At 40.3% G+C, this 19817-nt stretch overlaps 1 protein-coding gene across 1 annotated transcript in view; it reads right to left on the minus strand.

The window, feature by feature from the left end:
• edil3a (EGF-like repeats and discoidin I-like domains 3a) overlaps positions 1 to 19817 on the minus strand; it is a 125921-nt gene that overhangs the window by 15827 nt on the left and 90277 nt on the right. Inside the window, exons 5-8 of the mRNA XM_076099358.1 lie at positions 16620 to 16801; positions 10413 to 10568; positions 9150 to 9294; positions 8770 to 8954 (exon numbers count right to left, since the gene is read on the minus strand). Coding sequence (XP_075955473.1) covers positions 8770 to 8954; positions 9150 to 9294; positions 10413 to 10568; positions 16620 to 16801 — 668 coding nt within the window. The remainder of the gene's footprint in view (positions 1 to 8769; positions 8955 to 9149; positions 9295 to 10412; positions 10569 to 16619; positions 16802 to 19817) is intronic.

Here is a 19817-nt window from a genome sequence, read left to right on the forward strand (position 1 = left end):
CCCGGAGACATTGTCCCTCTAACGTTCTGTTTCTTTAATTAGTTCAGCAAGAAAACTTGGCTGCAGGTGCTGTTCTCGTTGATCCAGTTTTTTGTTATAGAGTAGTATGACAAGTAATGATAAAAAGGTGAGCAGTCGAATAAAGGATGCATCTCTAATGTGATTAGAACTGTTAATAGCCAGATCTGCAGGGACAAGTGCCTTTATCTAGTTTCTACCAGATGAATATAGTATGACAGGAATACAAATGCTGGATTTAAGAGGATAGCCGCTGAATGCTGCCTCATGATTCATTGTTGTAAGGACTGTGTTTTCCATTGAGGGGGGGGGGGAATCAAGCTTGAAGGACGCAGAAGACATCTCACCCTTGAAAGTTCCCAATAAATTCTCTCACAGGCCATGCAAGTAATTCTAACACAGTACTGGTCACTTTTTCTTGAAATATAGACACGAGCATTGCAAGTCCATATTATCAAAATCCCTCTTAAACCCTTTCATGCAACAATGGCTTCTCTCTCTCGGAGGCAGCTTTTCTGTCTTTAGAAAGGACACGCTTCATCTTTGCTGCACAAACACTCGAGAAGAGACGAGTGTTTCAATGGTACAAATGAAAGCCATTCTCCTCTGTGGATGGATGGAACAAACACCCTGCTAATTCTATCGATTAAAGGAAATAGAGTTTGTAGTCAGCAGCGCTGTATTTGAGGTAGCGATTTGATTAGGAAGCTGTGCTCGACAAAATTGGTGTAATGATAATACCCGGTTTGATTACAACAAATGCATGCTCACAGGCACTGAGTGGGAATCAATCTTGCATTATGTCTCCTTATTGTTCTTTCTAGCCTCTACTCCACATGGGACAATGTGAAGTGTGAAGTGTCAACAAGCATTGATGGTTAAGGAACCATTTGCAAAAGCTGGAATAATTTACTTCAGCGGTATATTAATTATTGCCATTGTAATTCATTGTTATTTTGAAAAACACTATTAAATAAAAAAATGTTAATGTTTACAATGTGATGATCCCTGCCAATTGCAGAAATTAAAAAGAATATAAAAAAGGGAAACCTGATTTACACTGAAACAGTACAAATTTACTTTTGAGCACAAACCTCACCGTATGGTCATGTAAGGGTTAAAACAGTATTTAGGATTCCAAACTCTAATTTTTTTAATCAAGATTATTCCAATAAAAACTATTTCTGAAATTAATTTGATAACTTTAATGTTCGGATACATCTATATGATAAGCAAAGTGTATTATGTAAGGTCATTGTTTTTAGGTAAAATAAAGACAAACTAATTGATAATAGTTGAATGCTCTATGGTATTCTCCTCTATGGAAAGGCAACATTCATTTGATCTAATTTATTACTGTTTCAAATTGTAAGAACTGTGAGCACAGTAAAAGCTACACTTAGAAGTGGAATTCATTAACATTGCATTTAGCAAGATTTATTTCTATGCTATTTGCTCTATGCAAATTGTATTTCATTGGTATTTGAGTCTGCAACTGTTTGTATCAGATTAATGGGACAGAAAAGACTTTGTCACTCAACAGTCAAGGAGAAGGTGACCCAAAGCAGCTGGGCAGAACAAGATTAATGATCCCAGATCAAGTGTTGGGTTGCATCTCTGTGAAGTGCAGCTTGTACTGTGCCCAGCCTGAACATGACAAGACTGTTCTCTGACATTCAGCCTGCTGCAGTCTCCTCTGGTATAACCAGTGAAACCCCCCTTGGTGCTGGTAGACTTTGGATCCAAGAAGCTCTTTGCACTGTGGAATAAACCAACATGGCCTATATACATTTGCTTTAATATTACATGTTTATTTACCCATTCACACCCATTCATACACTGATGGCAGGGACTACCATGCAAGGTGCCACCTGTATACAACAGTCACACACCGTAGGCATGGCTTACGGAAGCAACTTGGGGTTAGGTGTCTTGCACAGGGACACATCGACATGGACTAGCGGAGTCGGGGATCAAACCGTCGCTCCTCTGATTGAAGGACGACCCGTCCTAAGTAGAAGCCAGTGCCTTGGATGAACAATATTAAGGGACCTTCACATTTCTCTCTTGGGGATTCTTTGTTGATTAAAGCCAGCACTACTGTGTTACATGTTAAAAGTATGCTAATCTTCTCCTATCATCACTATCTTAGGGGATCTCACAAACCTTTGTAGTGTTCTTTGAGTATGCAAATCTGTCATCTTAATAAACATTGAGAGACCACGTTTGCCCAGATCATTCCATTCTGCCAGGCACTAATCCTGCCAAAACTGTACTCTTTTGCTGGCCCAAAAATGATACTCATGGAGAAATACATTAAGAGGGCAAAGTTCATCCTTTGCCTACTGGCACTGGGTTCTTCTTCATAGGAGGGACAGATTTCTTGTATACGTTGATTATAGAGTTTTAAACACTATAACCACCAAGAACACTATCATGTGCCTTTTATCTCACTTTAAAGCTTGGCTTGTGCAAGTCAATCATCTCACATTCATGAATGAAGGCAATGAGTGGAAGATTCAAACTGCTGATGACGCCTTTTAGGATCTCTTACCCCCCTCCTGCTGTGTTTAAATCAGTCAACAACAATGTTCTTCATGGCATGTTCTACTGCTTCGTCTTTTCCACAAGTCTCTTTAAAGACCATGCTCTACATGGTTCCAAGGTCATCATTTTTTTGTTGAATCCAAAAAGTGTGAATGTCATGTCTGGACCACCTCTATGCTTGGCTTCATTTACTGTACAGACATTTTTACCAGCAAAGTCTGGAAACAAATGGCTGCAACCCAGTTCTGTCACACCGCGATGATAAATGCCAACTTCTACCAGTAAAAGTAAATTAAGCTGTTGTGACAGTGCCATGTATTAATCTTACACTCTATTCAAAATATTCACCTGCACTTCTGAGCTCAAGTAATGTGTCATCATAGCACCATACTGTATATTGATCCACCCTGATCATCATGGTAGGTATTCGGTATTCGGCTACCACCATTTCCTAAATAATCTGAAACCCCATTCTTTTGCATCCTGCTACAACCCCAGTGGAAATAAAATATGATATTGGCAATAAAGAAATGTATCCAGCTAAACTGGTGCTAGAGTAATAACACTGACTCCACAGGCTTGATACAGCTGTGACTGTGATAGGTCACTTTACTTATGACTCTCCACTTGTCTTTGTCTCTCCTGTCTGGGTTTATAGGTTCCCACTGTGCTTTCTCCTTGGCCCTGTGTGTTCCAGCAGAGAGACACATTTCCCCCATGTGCCGGCAGTGCCTTAGCTGCTAAGCTGCCACTATTTACCTCATCAGTATCTGCCAATGCAAACCTCCACTCTCGCAGTAGTCATTTGCTTAATTGTTACTTTTGCTCTGCTCTACATATGGAGGTTTACATTTACTCAAGTTTATGGGTTCCTGAGATTTTCTTGCTCTACTTTCGATTAAACAAAACTGTGAAATTATAATCCTGCCTACTGCTTTCTTTTGGATCCAACACTTCCTCAAACCAAACAGTGACAGCACTACAATCTGAACATCAATGTCGAATACAATTTTAGTTTACTTAAATTGTTACTATTATAATTACTGAAGGGTCAATAGTGTAGAAACTTAGAATGCATGTCGAAGAAATTTGAGTCATTCCATAGACGCAATAACAAGTACAAGTGCCCATCATGTAAATATCTGACATGAAGGCCTTCGATCTACTTATCCGTGATTACTTATTCCGCACTCCCACTTCATGGTACAGCATGACTCCACCCAACTCGCTTTTTTTTGGTTTTCCATATGGCAAAAGTTGTGTATAGTACCTGGTACTTTTTTTGGTACCACCTCCAGCCGATACCAGAAGATGGAGTCAAAACACTGCAGCCTGCTGATTGTTTAGAGAGAATTGTCATCACGAATCACGGGACTTCCTGCACAAACCTGCCATTTTGAAAAAGCCAAACTACCGTGAATAGATTTTAAAAAATGGTAGCTTTCAAAACTACACTACACTGTACACTTGACCATACACTACGTAGACTATGCTGTACAGTTAATGAAGTGCAGACGTTCCTCTGTTTAGTTGCCAATGAAAGGATTCAGGTGTCGCAGTAAAGATGATGGCATGGTAGTAACATCCGATGTACATTGCAGTGGAAATGAGGCATTATATTACCAGGTCAGGTACCTAAATGACTGATGTGTGACAAAGACTTCTACCCATATGCCGAATTTCAAATTAGCACTGATATATCATTTGTATAGCGGTAACTATCTCAAAGTTTTCACACTCAAGTTTGAGCTCACTCTGCATCATCAGAGGCAGAGGTGATTATCAGGGTGCCACAGCCACACAGCACGCATATTTATCACTTTAAGGAGATAATTGGGTGTGAAAACCTTGGAGACAGGGGATAACAAATGACCCGCCAGAACGAAATTACTTTCATAGCTTGTTTTGTAACCTTTGATGGATACAAATAAATTAAACAAGTTGCAAATGAAGTGACAGACTTTGCACGATCAATGTCCACAAGAGACATTTTTACATTCATTGTTGGGGTGTTATTTCAAGAGAACTTACACTGAATCATTATTTAATGTACAGATGTAGATGATATGCGTTATAAAGACTGTACTCTATTAAGGGTTCTCGTTCTTGTCTCCGCACTAAAGACTTCCACTGGGTAGAACTGGGTGAAAGTTAGTAGAAGGTAATAGCCAAAAGTGAATTTACATGACAGTGTAGTTACTAGAGAGCTCTTTCCAAATTTGGAGGAAAAAAGTGGCAAAAAATATTGTGAAACAAAGACATGAGCTGCAGCTATGTAGAACGTACCTGATTGTATTATGAATCTGTTCTGTTTGTTCAACTTGTGAACCATTCTACCACTAACATACACAATACCTGACATATACAGTACGGCAGAGGTTGAGTGTGACACCTGAACTGCTTGGTTGGATCAGGAAAAGAAAAAGAAAATGTCCTGTTATGAAAGAAAACACCAGCAAAGCATATAATGTGCGTTTGGAGATAAATCTCTTCTGGAGTGAAGCATCTGCACTGCACTAGCTTAGGGGGCAATGGGACCAGTCGCTGTGCTGTAGCTTAGCTTAAGGGTTCATATTTTCTTTAAGCTTGTGTACAAAGCTTAAAGATGGCACCCGACCACAACAAGCTCAAGAACCATTTCTTATTTATTTTGCTTTGCCACAGGGATTTGTAGGCTTATAAGGGTGTGAGAAAACATGCTAAGAATTTGAGACATGTGATCTTTTCAACTCTCTATGAATAACAACTAGTAATCTGATATCTTCACATGTCGAAGAATTACAAGTGGGTCTATGTTGAATTGATCAGTGAAGATTTGTAATATTCAACTCAAATATTACATTCATCCTCATATTATTTTGTGTGGAAATGTCTCTTTATTTCAACTCCAGATAATAAATATATAAAATAAATACATTGAAGAGAGAAGTGTGCATGTGTAGGATAAACTCTATATATTACACAATTCTGTCTACAGTAACTGGAGTTACTGTGTCCAAAGGGAAATAATGCCCTGCACAATACTCCTCTGCAGTTTCTTAAGGATAAACCATGTTTCAATAACCATAGTGTGACAAGCTGTTGAATACATTTATATTTAACACACTCACTGGTACAAATTAATTAAAAAATCCATTCTTGGTCTGCTCCCCTCTCATCTTTGTCAGTATTTCTCACCTAAAACTAGTCCCTAATGTTAGTGCTTAAATGGTCTGTCCCTAACGCTCGCACTGAAAATGGGCAAAGACGCTTTTATGTTCTCTGCCCCTGCAGCCTGGAACCTCTTGCAAACAGATTTGCTGCTAGATCCCAATTAGAGCATTTAGAAAATTGTGTTAAAGGTTTGGAGGCTAATTCAATTGGAATTTGTAATTGCTTCCGACAGATTCTCCCTTGAACTCAATAAATCAAATAAACCGCAAAGCCATATGGAAGGTCAGGCTGGGCTACGTCGGTTACATTGGAGGTGGACACAAGCCTCGCCTGCCGCTTTTCTAACGTCCAACGCGCATTAACGTTAAATGTATATTAGCACTACCAGAGATAATATTATACTTATAATGCAATTGTGCAAATAGCAATAATTTATTTTGTTTACAGAAGAAAATTAACTCTATCCCTGAGAAAATTGTGATCTCAACTCTTACAAGACTCACGCAGTCGTAGTGTGAATTGAGTGTTTATCCTCTGCAGCTTGTTTTCCTCTTCTGTGCTTCCTGACGGAGGATATCACACCTGGATTCCTCATCAGTGCTACCCAAAACATCAGATGTGATTCAGAATTCAACATCATAATCCAGGAAAGTGAATCCTTGCTAAGTAGTTTGTTGACTCTAACTCTAATGAAGAAACACAATCACACCATTCCAACCTTGTTTGTTTCTTTGTCTGCGGAATGTTTACCATAATCCCCCCAAAACACTCCTCACAGTCTTGGAACACTACTTGCCAGAGAATTTGCAGTGCGCGTGTTGCATTAAAAGGAACACTGTGAAATTGAAAAGTAGCTACTGTCTCTCTGGTAATTTCTCTTTGCTATGTGGACATGTTAATGTGCATAATTAACTAATCAGCTTATGCCAGCTGGAACACTTGCAGTTCAGTCTGACAGCTTCCTCTCCTGAAAACATCTTGAAAGATTCTGGTTCGGTCTACCTCTGTGTAATTGTATCTCCTGCCAGGCTAGAATAACTTTAATTTGGACAGTCCCCAAACAAACAGGTGTTTTTTGTTAAGATTTTACAGTGCTTTGTGCCACACAATTTCCATTGTGTAAGTATTTAAACTGCTGAAAACTATGTTCTCCATTCGATGATTCATTGCATGTTTGAGTTGTGTTTTTCTATGATTGACATTACCACTAATTGGAACAGTGTGTAAGTGTTCATGACATGTATTATGACATGTCTCCGTGTTATGGATATACAATTCTTAAGGAAGCAACAAAAGGCCACCGACTATTACTATGAAAAATAAGACACAAAAAATAGGAAGTCAGAACATTTTTAGAGCTTGGATATACATTTATGTTTTGTTAAATGGCAAGAATACTTATTTTATAAGAAGGTATTCAGAGTAGCAGGAGAGAAAAATCTGTCTCCACTGTCTATATATATAATGTATATATTTACATTTATTTATTTCCTCATTTATTTATTTAACATTAAATGAAATTCCTACTGAAATGAGATCTTGTCCAATTCTATAGATAAACAAATTTAGTCGGATGTTTCCACTGCTTCCACTGCACACCAGACCAGTTGTCTTGATTAATAGTAATACTTAATTTGTCATTAAGGCTGATTAATTCCATTAATTTGTGAGGTTTAAAGTCATTCAGTAATGTCACTGAGAATCAATTATTTGCCATGGCAACCAGTATGAAGAGGACACTGATTGTGGGAGTTTAACAAATGCATATGCGACAATCACTAAATATAAAAAAGTGGTCAGCACCAACAGCTGTGTCTGTATACATGTGAAACAGCACTTTAATCCTAATGTCTACTTTTCCAAAAGCCAGATATTGTATATGTCTGTGTGCGCAGAAATGGTCCTTGGCAGTGGAAGCCATTGATTTTCTCAATGCGTCTGTACAGCATCTCTCCTTTCCAGCCGGCACAGCATGTAATATGAGACCACAAGTTTTATTTTACCCACGGCAATCAATTTTGCTTAGCTGAGCTCCCCTGGCCTGGACTGGATGGGGTCTGCCTAAGTACCTGTCTCCTCCGACACGCAGCCCAGCATATACCCTTGTCCTGGGCAAAAAAGCTTTCAGCTTAATAAAAAACATATCTGACTCAAGACCCGGCCGATCTAATAACAGCCAGACAAGTCAGCGTGACTACAGAGTGCTAACTGTGTCACTGCCGGGAGGCGGTATGCGAGGAGCGAGTGCAGCAGAAAGGCCAAGAAATCAAAGCAATCACTCTGATCTTCAATACCCTGAGAAGATGATCCATATCACAATTTTCTTCTATACTATCAGTTTTACAGCTTAAAGTAAGATGTGGTTTTTTATATAAAAGCAAAGAGCATTTACTGCCTTTTATCTTAAAAGAACAAAAACAATAATCCAATATATGAGGCCATACGTGAGGGCAAACTGGGCACGATTGAGTCTGATTGATATGTATCTTAAACCCTCTAGGCCTCCATCAATCTCACATATTATTAAGCAGAAAGACTGGGGTGTAAACGTTCACTTAGAGACATGTCTTGTCCCTTTCAGGAGACATTTTCAGCCATCAGTTACTGTAATGAAAACAAATGGATTGGCTGTTTTCATAGAGATAGAAAGCCTGGGCTGCAGCCAAAGATAGCAGGGCTAAACTCTTCAAACAGAGGCAGTGTGGGTGAAAAAAGAAATGCCTACCTATTACTGACTGTTGTTATGAATAATACTGAATGCTAGCTAATAGAGGGAGGATTTTGATATATAATTCCTCCACAGCTCACACTGTACACACCAATGAAGTCTCTCCCTATACAATGCTGCATAATTGAATCTATTTGCATGCATTACGATGTACACACCATCAATTACTGTGCAACGGAGGAAAGAGCTAATCCTTCAGCAGAGCGAAAACCAGCTATCTGCAGGAACCTGACCGCCTGTCGCTCATTTACCTGCTAATATATTGATACAATCTCGACAGTAGCTACAAAAGATAACACATTTAGCTTCAGATAACGTCTTACCTGTAGCCACTGTGACTGGTCACTGCGTCCAGCAGTCCAAGCATTGACCTTGCCCTGTTTGTCCAACCGAGCCTTTCCAGGCTCCCAAGTGAACATGTCCATGTTGAGCGTCCTGAAGAGGCTGGAAGCCGTGACCTGGTAGTCCTGGATATGGCCTGACTTCATTCCCAGTGGTTCAGAACAGCCTGACAACAACAAAGACAAACACTTTTGTTCTAACCTTCCTGACCGCATAACCCCCCTGCTCTCCAAATAACTATATATTTTCAGTGCTGTTGCCACATAAAACAATGCAGCATGACACAATTGTGGTGGATTTTCAGATCACTACATCCTTAATTTGTGTGTACAGTTGGATGAAACATGCTCAGCTCCCTTACCTGTCAACTCACAACCAAGCAGCTCCATGCGTAAGGTACAGTGCCTCCTGCAGACTTGGGGGTAAATGCGCACGTACTGGGCTTCAATGGGAGGGGTGAAGGAGTTGGCTGATGGAGCGTTGTTATCGACGTTTCCTCTGAAAATCTGTTGCAGGGGATGAAATAACAGCAGATGGGGGCGGGGGAGGATGGTGAAGCAGATCAGTTTTGCCGTTATGCAGTCTCTAGCGTCTACTCCACACTCAACAAATTGCTGTCATTCAAGGTCAATGAGCTAGAATTGCAGGGAAAAATAGACAATTTCTCGCACCATTTGAGCCCGCAATTCATAAGAACAGTGGTGTGTTTTAAATTAGCTCTCCAATTATATCGCCATACGTTCTGGAGAGTTTTATCCTAAAGACCTGCGATAGTCTGACAGAGAAACTCTGATATGAGTGGCTGATGTACTGCATGTGTGAGGCGCCGAGAGAAGGCGACACAGAAAGAGAAAGCAAGGGAGAGACAGAGCAGTGTGTTTTCATGCGATACAAGAAAGTAGGAGCTGTCACTGGGTGGCAACAGGTCAATGTGAACAGAAATCCCCGATTTATATTAGGTCAAGAATCAGGGCATGTGACTACCTCGAACACACCGACAGATCCGACTGTGCAGGTGTTTATCTCAGTCTGCTCATACGGCTACAACTTCCATCTCCAAAAATACTGCTTGCAAATTTAGACTCACAATCTCACTCACATCCTTGCTTTCTGTAGGACACATTTTTACACTATTTTACACGTAGACTTTTTACGCTTTAAAAAAAGAACAAAAAAGAACAAAACTGAGATCACAGAATATTCAAGTCCAGACTCATTGTTCCGGGTAACAAATCTGAAAAGAAGTTTGGAAGTCGGGGTCATTCGGAGCTGTGAGAGCCATGGTTTGCTGTCAGGAATGATAGAACGCTGTGTTACCTATCTTGTGGCTGTTCGTCCCCAAATAGTATAAAAATTCAATCTATAAGTCATAAAAGTGGAGGGGGGTAAGGGGCAGCAAGATGGGGCCCGGTGTGTGCTAGCTAATTAAAAAGCCATCTCATCATGTCCTCCACCCTGCCCTTGACTGAGTGCACAGTCTCTAGTTGCCGTGTGTGCACGTGCGAGTGTGGGCATGTGTGTATCTCAGTCTGTGTTTTACAGAGTGAGAGGCTGAAGGAATAGAGGGGAGAGATGACAAGGGTTGTGTATTCGCTGCGTTTGTGTACCCACGCGTGTGTCTCACCATATCATCATCTTTGCCCTTGACTTTGTATGTTCTCCAGGTTTTCCCGTCATCACTGTAGGCTACTTTGTAAGACTTGACGTACTCCGGGCTGCCGATACGCTTTGCACCCTGGGTAATTAGACCTGTGACCCTCATTCTCCTCTGCAGGTTTATCTGTGGAGTCAAAAACAAAAGGCAAAAATCAAGAAATTATTGCTTCATTTCCAGACAGTTTCAATGTGTGCATCTGTGTCTGGGCACGAGCAGTGTGCACGTGCATGTCATGGGAATCAAGTCACCCCTTTGTATCTATTCTGTCAGGGCCATCCATCTTATTCAGAACGTCTGTGATCAAATGGAACATTTAATCAATCCTCGCGCTCTAGATCCAGTCTGTCAACCCTGTGCAGACTGTCAATATGGTGCCAATGTAAAGCGGCTTGGAGAGCCAAGAGGAAAAGAGAGGGCTAAGAAAGAGGAATGTGATGAATGTTTCCATAGATCCTGCTTAGCGCACACAAAGCACGATCATTATTATCTCAGCGCGAAAGATGTGTTACACACCAGTTACAGGTTTGCTTTGACATGATTTTCACTCTGACCGAGTCCATTTCAGCGAAAGTGCACATATTCCACATATTTTCTTCTCACAAATTAGGTTCTGGTATGCGTATGTTTAATTTATGTTTTCGTGTTTACCTTCCAGCGTAGCTCATCACTACATGTTCTTAATGATACATTTACAGTTTTCAGGTGGATAACTACACAATTTGGTCTATAAAAATGCACATCTTAAATATTACATCATTTGCAAACTTTTATTTCTTTACTTTATATGTTTAAACTAAGTGGATGACATACTGGATGGTCAAAACTGAATTTCCACTCATCACTAATGACCACAGCATAATGCCTGGCTCCTAGAGGATCCCTCCATACAGGGCCAGCATATCCCCCAAGAGCCATTTTATTAGGCTTCTAATGTATACCAGGGATGCAGATAAAAATGATAAAAGGGATACATTTCAAAGCATTCTTGTTTGATTGACAGGAGTCTCTATGCCCATCACAGCATTGTAGTGGTGGTTGGCGCTTCCTCATCTCCTCCCATGTCCAAAATTGAATAACCTACCTCCAGATGCAGGATGGCAGCAAGCCTCAGAGACCTAAATCATGAGTGGTGTCATGTTTTCCTACACTCTACGTCTTAATATAGTGCCTCGCTCTCGCTGTGTAATACTGGTGAACTTGTTAGAAAAAAATGAGAGAAGTCTCTGGAGTTATTTTGTCATTTTTCTTAACGGCTTTTGACAGCTCAGTTCATATGAAGAAGCCTGTGGTTACAAAAGAGTGGAGGTTTGTCACACACTGTACTCACAGGTACTCACACACACAGGCACACATTCACACACACAGGCACACACACACACATTCACACACACACACACACACACACACACACACACACACACACACACTGCCTATTTCTTTTTCTTTACAGTGAATATCAATATTGATACAAAAAGTAGGGCAGCATTACACAAGGCAATTTCAGTATTATAATACAGTAAGACACTTGTGATAGTCTGTGACAAATGAGATAAAGTAAATAAATGCTGATGACAATTATTCATTAATCATTTTTGGCACTACATTCACAACGAGCTGCTTCATTTTCTGGAAGAAAAGAGACTTTGGCTCATCTGGCTCACCCTCTGACAAAATGTAAAAGCACAGATGTCTAGTCTTCCGTCGCTGCAGAACAGACGGGAAGCAATAATACAATACTGAGTGAGTACTAAGGAAAGGACCATTAACCTGACATGGCCAAACCTAAAGAAAGAAATGCACACGAAAACAGAATTTGAATTACATCATGAATCGCTCTACTACAGCCCGAGGTCGCATTTATTCTTACAGTTTCCTCTTTAAGATCATGTATTCTAAACAACAAAATCCATAACTTAATGTGATGTTGCAAACAAACAAGACGACATATTTTGTAGCTTATGTTTGAGAAGCTGAAGTCAGTTTCTATTTAAGAACATGAACCACTTTCAAGGTAATCCATGACGAATGGGAGATTAACTTCACTGACAATGTGACCACATTCAGGATGGCATTCCAGGGGCTTGAGCTTACTTTACGGTGCAGGAATGTTTAGCATTACTATGAAATAAGGCAATTTACTATGAAATAAGGCAATTTACCATGAAATAAGGCAAGTAAAATAGTTGAGAGTAAAAGCTCAATCTGAGTTATACTCTCTTTTTCTGTTAAAGAAAAAAATAACAACTCTAAGCTGTGTCTCCTGAAGACATTAGAGATCACAATAACGGCTCTTACAGATCCAGCACGAGAAAATAACTGTAGACGTTCACCGACCTTGTCTGAACTGTCAAGATCTAATGGGGTAATGCATACTAGTTCTATTGCAGTGTTGATTTCCTGACTAATTTACAGTTGTAGAGACAAGACTCAATTACAGATATTTTTCTACACACTTAAACCAACGTATCAAGTTAATTATACACAAGGACAGCTCTTAGAGCCTCAGAGCTGCGATGACTCCCACCACTCTTTCTCATTCATAGCATTTCTTTGCTCTTCTCAGTTTTCTCTATAGAGATAGATACTTATCGCGCTAATTAGAATGCTATGTCACTAAAAGGCCACTGCACGGGATAATTGGGGTGAGTGTTCGCATTTTTAATGACCACGCAGAAACATACGTCTGTCACCTCAGCGCTAATAGTGATGCATTTATTTGGTTGAGTGAGGCATCATCGGAAACATACTCCATGGGGAGACCTTTGTCAGCGGACATATACGCGTCAGTTGGAAGGAAAATACGTCAGTGTGAGAGGTATTTAACCTAAAATGCCAAATGTACGCATAATACTACACTCAGCATTGCAGATTAAGCCACAACAAATTTAGAACACACTTTTTGATAATACCATCTTTATAATACCATCTTGCATTGTGCAATTGAACCCAAACTTTGATGACACATGCAGAGATGAACGCTAAGCAAAATGTGGCATTTTAACTTATTCCCATTACTCCGTGGTCATGACACTGAATCACTTTAGATTATTCACAGTCCATCTTTATGTCAAGACATAAACATGCTATGACTCAAATATTTTCCAAAATCAGCATGATTGTCTACCACTAAGTATATTTTGATGCAGATCTTTATCAATATATGGAATAAAAATGTCAAATTACTGATTTGTTTGCACTCTCTAAGTTTGTGCAAAAGGGAGCCAGAAGAAAATGTTTTAAATGAAACTCTTAACCCTTCCACCCTTTCCTTTTCCCTAAAACATAGTGTCCTGGGTGGGAAGTGCTCTGGGTAAAAAGCATGAGCCTCCAGAGGAAAAAGCTTCTACATCATATCAGTTTAACCTGTTTACTCTCTGAAAAACATTCACTGCTGTGTGAGAAAAACACAATTTTGAGCCATCCTTCAAATGATAAGTTTGGAACAGATTTTCGACAACAATTTTTAAGAAACGATCAATAAGGTCCTGGTCCTTTTGACGATTAGCTCTTCGAATTTCTTCCTCATTTACGAAAAAAAACGAATTGTTGGGATGACAGAACAAGCTGTTAGGTCACCTTGAGCTGTGGGAAACGTCAGCAGGCATGTTTCACGATTTCCTGTCATTTTATAGAGAGAATGGTTGACTAATGGAGCAAGAAAATTGTTAACTGTATATTCAATAAAAAATAACCATCAGTTGTGGCCCTAATGATGAGTAAAACTTCAATTCAAATGTGTATAGTACTGCAGTGCTGCTGTAAGGGACTGGCTCACTAACTTATTTCATATCATATTATAACTTGCTAAACAATGAAGAACAATATCAAATACCTTTTTTTATATTTACATAAAATGCTCTCCAGCGCTCATTAAACAGAAAAAAAACATGTTTATTAACAGCTAGCTTCCAGGTCTTTATCTTGCCAAGACCACTAACGATTACCAAATATCATGCCAACAAGCAAGACCTCATACAAACACACATGCATTAAAAAGCCAGGAGCACACAGAGTGATAAAATATCCTCTGTTGATTACACATTGGGATCACAACTGTTGAGGGAATTGCAGCAGTATTGTAACAATTCTATTTCCCTGTGTCCTTGAAGCTACAAAAGAGCCCTGTGGCACATTACGTGCATACTGAAATTAAATCGGCTTTTCGATTTTTTCTTCTCTTTTTGTTTAATTAATTTATATGATGTTTGGTGTGTAAGGTAATTAAACCTTATGGTCTGTATTTCACCTAACCATCACACGCCAGAGAAGGTTTGAGATACTAGTGACTCATCGTAAAACCACAGCATAAAAATAATCCAGACCGTGTCACAACCTCACAGTAATAGACAGTGATATGCCATTATGCCGTTTGGTCATAGAGGCATTGCAAATGTTTATAGGATTTAAAATAGCCTGAACCAACGGTCCACATCTGAGATACTGTGGCAGGACCAGGAGGAGACCGCCCCGCCAACTGCCTGCCAGTGATTTGAAGCATTTGAGGAGGTGGTCGCTGTTAGACCGCTGTTAGAGACCGATGCATTGCTCATGGCAGAGATATAGGTCTCTAGCTCTGAGCGCTGCATTAAGGTTAGGCTCATGAACCCAAACTCATTTCCATCCAAATCAAGATTTGGTGGGAAAGCGTATTGCATTCAGCCCAAAAATGTTATATAATAATGCAGAATAACAGTTTTTATACTGCAGTGTATGTATCCAAAAGCTTTTTTCAATTACTAATGACTGCAGTCATGCTGTGGGAATTTGTCAGGGTCACATCTCAACCCCCTAACAGACTGTAGAGTTGAATATTTTGATAACAAAGCTTACACTGAAATGAAAAGGGACAGAAAGACACAGACTTTGAGTCGAAGCAGGTTACATATATACATACCCAAACAATTCTGCATCTGAACATTACGTCATTAACAGTTTACCTTGCAATACATTATGTATAGACCCTCTAAACCTTCGCAAGTGATTTGAATTGTTTCATTCTTCCAACGCAGCCGGCTGGAGCTATATTTTGCTGAGATTGGCCAGACCTGCAGCATATTTCCCTTGAGTGTTCAAATGCAATTTTATGTGTGAGCTAGTCGTGGCGAAGCTGTGGAAAACTGATATTCTGACGGTACAAAAATGTGTGAACAGTAGCAAGCTCAATTCACAAACACACGAAACAACATGAATACAAACTAAATCTTTACAGTGAACGCATGCTTTGTTTGCACTTCTATGATGTATTATTCAAAGTATGTTGGCTCTGTGTTTGATTTGAAAGAGCAGACACAGGCTGACTTCCAAAAATACATGCTGCACCAGAGAAAACCTTACGAATAGCCGGACCAATCTGATCCCTATCCTGACAGAGTTGTCATCCGTCAGTGTAACCTGTTTCACATGACAGGCATGCAAACGCAGTCACGCCACATCACTCTGCACTACAAAAGCACAGGGTCGCCTCCTTAACATAATCCCAAAACACTGACTTGACCGTACACCTCTGTTCCCACGTCCCAATTATCCAGGCCCTCTGTAGAAACACACACTGCCTTCAGCATCCTGCATAACATCCCACGTGGCATCATTATAGTCAAACAAACCGCCCGAATGCTTTATGTCGCGCTCTCCTCAGCCTCTCCATGTGCCAGGCTTCTTTTCTCTCACTCACGTCGGCTGTTTCTTTGACGCTCTCTCGCTCTTTTTCCTTCTTTTACACATCAACTTTTGCCCTGTGATACTATTCTCTTGTTGTTAGGTGCAGCTTCGCTTTCTCCATCACGCTGTCACACCATAGTATGTTTTCCTATTACATTTTGTTCACGGTTCACTGTCCGTGTGTCATGTATCTGATAACAGGCCTACTTCAAAAGGTTGCCGTCAGCATTTCTGTCCTCACGGAAGTGACTCAAGAGTAAGAGAAATGTAACGCAGCCAACAAAACATTATTTATATGCTAGTTTAATCAATCAGCTAATGAGGAATTACACTGTTACATTTTCACATTTTATTCTAAACATCAACTACAAACAAGTGATTAGCTTACATCTAACATCTTACGTCTACAGCCACAACAAACAAGAGAATGAAGCGTATCTATAATTTAGACAATGTGTTCATTCACTTGTGTCTGGCCCTGCTCTGTGTGTGTCCGGTCCTTTGACTGTGCGTTACCTGGATCCATGGCCATCTGTCATTTTCGGCAGCAGTCCAGGCATTCACCAGGCCCTTCTTGTTGAGGCGGGAAAAGTACGGGTACCACTTCTGCAAGCCGAAGAGAGCGCGGTGGGTGGAAGAGGCTGTTATCTGCTGGTTGGAGATTATGCCGCCCTCCATGCCCAGTGGTCCAGAGCATCCTGAGCGAAGAGAGGGAGAAAGAGACAGATGAGTATGATCATGTCATTTCAGCACTCAGAAACTGAGCGTGTGCAATGCATATACATTACTAAAAACACCACCAAGGCCGCATTTTATAATGACGGTGTTTTTGTCCTCCATATATTTTTCTTAATTTTTTACTTCGCTGTCTCCACATCAGAGTCAAAATCCTTGTTTGTCTTAGAGATGAAAACCTCGGTCTCGTCTACGTGTACAGTATCACACACGGTCATTAAAACTGCCACATTTCCTTCCCCGTTTGTTTTAGTGATGACCTCCTACTGAGACATTGTCTTTAAGGTTGTCATAGATTTGTGCACCACGACTCCTGTCTCTCATATTATAAATGTTGATTTGATTCACCACAAGATCATTTGTTACTGTTTCCATCATGGTGAAACCCTTTTGAGTCATGGCAGCCATCAAGAGGACTCGTATCTGCCTTCATGCTGTCCATATCCGAGGGGCTAACAGGTTGCTCCTTCATCTCTTCCATCAGCAACCCTAGCCCTTAGGATTCCTCCCAAGGAGCTGCTGCCACTTCTGGACAGCATCATCCCCAAAGTCAACAAGCTTTGTAACAGCTTCACACATCCTACAGGCTGCAGTGGGGAGGCATGACAACAATATCTTCAGACAAAAACACGAAGCTTTCTTCTGTAAGCAACTTGTTTTCCCTCTTAATCGTTATTGGTATATCCAGACACATCAAGGACATTTTAATAGACATGCATAACTGTGGTGAAAGGAGTTCTGGCTGTTTATTGTTCTGCTAAACAACTACTACTTTGTGTTTCCATAAAAAAAATTAATTGAATTAAGATGGGACATGCAAGCATATAGTTTATATAGTTTAAGATAACCCATGTGTGTACACACCCAACAGTAACAGTTCAACTGAGCTTTAATATTTGTTCCAAACATCTGCGGTGAATCACCATCAAAAGAGAATTAGATGTGAATGCAGGTCCTCAGAATCCTTCAGCCTTAATAAGTCGTGTTATAGTGTTGTCGAACTGAGATTGTAAGTGAGATTGTCTCTCCATTGGATAGCATTCAACTTGTAAATTGTATGCAACTTATTCACTTAGAATAACCATATAAATTGGCTTCCAATGCTGTGCAATTTGAAGGAAAACCAAACAGCTGAGAGATGACACAAAGTCGGTTTAAATTCTGCTAACCAGTAAGAATACAAAGACCCCCGCATCGTTATATTTCTTCTAGCCCAGAGTGCCTCTCAAACATAAACAGCATCACAGCTGTATTTAAGATGTGCTGTGTTAGTTGTGACAGATGTTCCAGTTTTAATTAGTCTCTAAGTCAAGCATAGTTGACACAAATGCAAGGATTTATAGCCGAGCATATTTTGTTTAAAAATACCTTTCCTAATGATCGTGATTTAATTATATGACTATTGTACAGTTCTAGAGCTACCGCATTCTCAACAACTACATTATTATTTACTATTTGAGGTAAAGTGGCTTGACAGTACTTCACAAATTCATCAATTCAAATATGAACACCCATTGCAAAATATGCTGAAGATAGGCCCCAGTGAAGAACAGCTAACATTGGCTAAATGTATGGCTAAGTATAGGAGTTTACTGGATGTGTGTGCTGCACAGAGAAACTACCTGAAATTGCAGTTTGGGACATGCAATTCTCTATCAGAGTTGAAAGTCATAAGATTCAACAAAAACCTCAAGTGTGTACCAAATGGAATTTATTTCTGCCTTTCTTGTTGTGTGACAGCAGTAAACACATAAATGTGACAGCAGTAATACTGTCTGCCCTTTTCACTTAAGTTGTGCAAACTTATTTTCTGAATGGAATGATGGTTTTGTTTAACAGAGAAGAAAAGATTATGGCTGATGCTGTATTTAATATTTTTTACAGACAATTGCATACTATGGAAATGATGCAGGAGGTAGTCCTCCTACTCTGCTCTTTGTGTTTACAACAGGGATCAAAGTGCTTAGAATAATACAACAGAGGACACGCCGAATGTATTATATTTCTGTTTGTGAACGTGGTAAATGGTAAATGGATTTGTACTTGTATAGTGCTTTTCTGGTCGTCCGCCCACTCAAGGCGCTTGAACGCTACATGTCATTCACACCCATTCATACACTGATGGCACCATGCAAGGTGCCACCTGCCCATCAGGACTAACTAACATTCATACAACATTCACACACCGCAGGCACAGCTTACGGGAGCAATTTGTGGTTAAGTGTCCTGCCCAAGGACTCTACCAGAGCCACAGTCGCCCTTATATGTCTGCTGTTAGCGTGTCTGCACAGATGGTAATAGCTGTGTTTAGGACCTGTGTTTTTATGAACCTTAAAACAATAAGTGTTGGGAAAGCTGAGGGAACTTGTACAAAAAGAATGAGGAAATATCAAGTGCAAAGTCCTGCCAGAGGCACTGCTCACTCATGCCAACTGAACTGTTGGTGTCGGTGTAAACCAGCCTTCGGGGGAAGCCTGGAGCAGGGGTCACTCGAAGGCTGTCATGCCTTCTCCATTTAAGCAAAACAGCTAAGCATTTTGAACCCAACACTTACACACAGACAGACGAGGCACACACACATTCCTGCAGACAATGAAACTGGCAGGGTTGGGAGCTGCAAGGAGACTTTCACCACAGAAGAAAGAGTCAGAGGAGAATGGAGCAATGAAAACAACCCTAGCACGACTTATCCATCTGCTAAAACAGTGAGGCTCTCGGCAACAGTGAGGCAGGGAGACAGTGAGTAATGTCTGAGGACAGTCCTTGGGGGATCGACTGGAGGCTGGGAGAGAGCAAGGAGTATATCGTTTGAGTGTGTTTGTACTGACATAGATGTGTTTATATATTCCACTATGGTAAATCACTGAAAGGATGGTGTAGGAGGATGCGGTAGCCTACTGCTGAAGCTAAAAGAACATTCTTATTTTCTGACCTGATGGATGAACTGTATTCAGTACTTTTAACAAGTCTTAGAAAGAA

This window comes from Anarhichas minor, unplaced genomic scaffold (genome assembly GCF_050575085.1).
Source record: "Anarhichas minor isolate MPS153535 unplaced genomic scaffold, ASM5057508v1 ptg000025l, whole genome shotgun sequence".
NCBI lineage: Eukaryota > Metazoa > Chordata > Actinopteri > Perciformes > Anarhichadidae > Anarhichas > Anarhichas minor.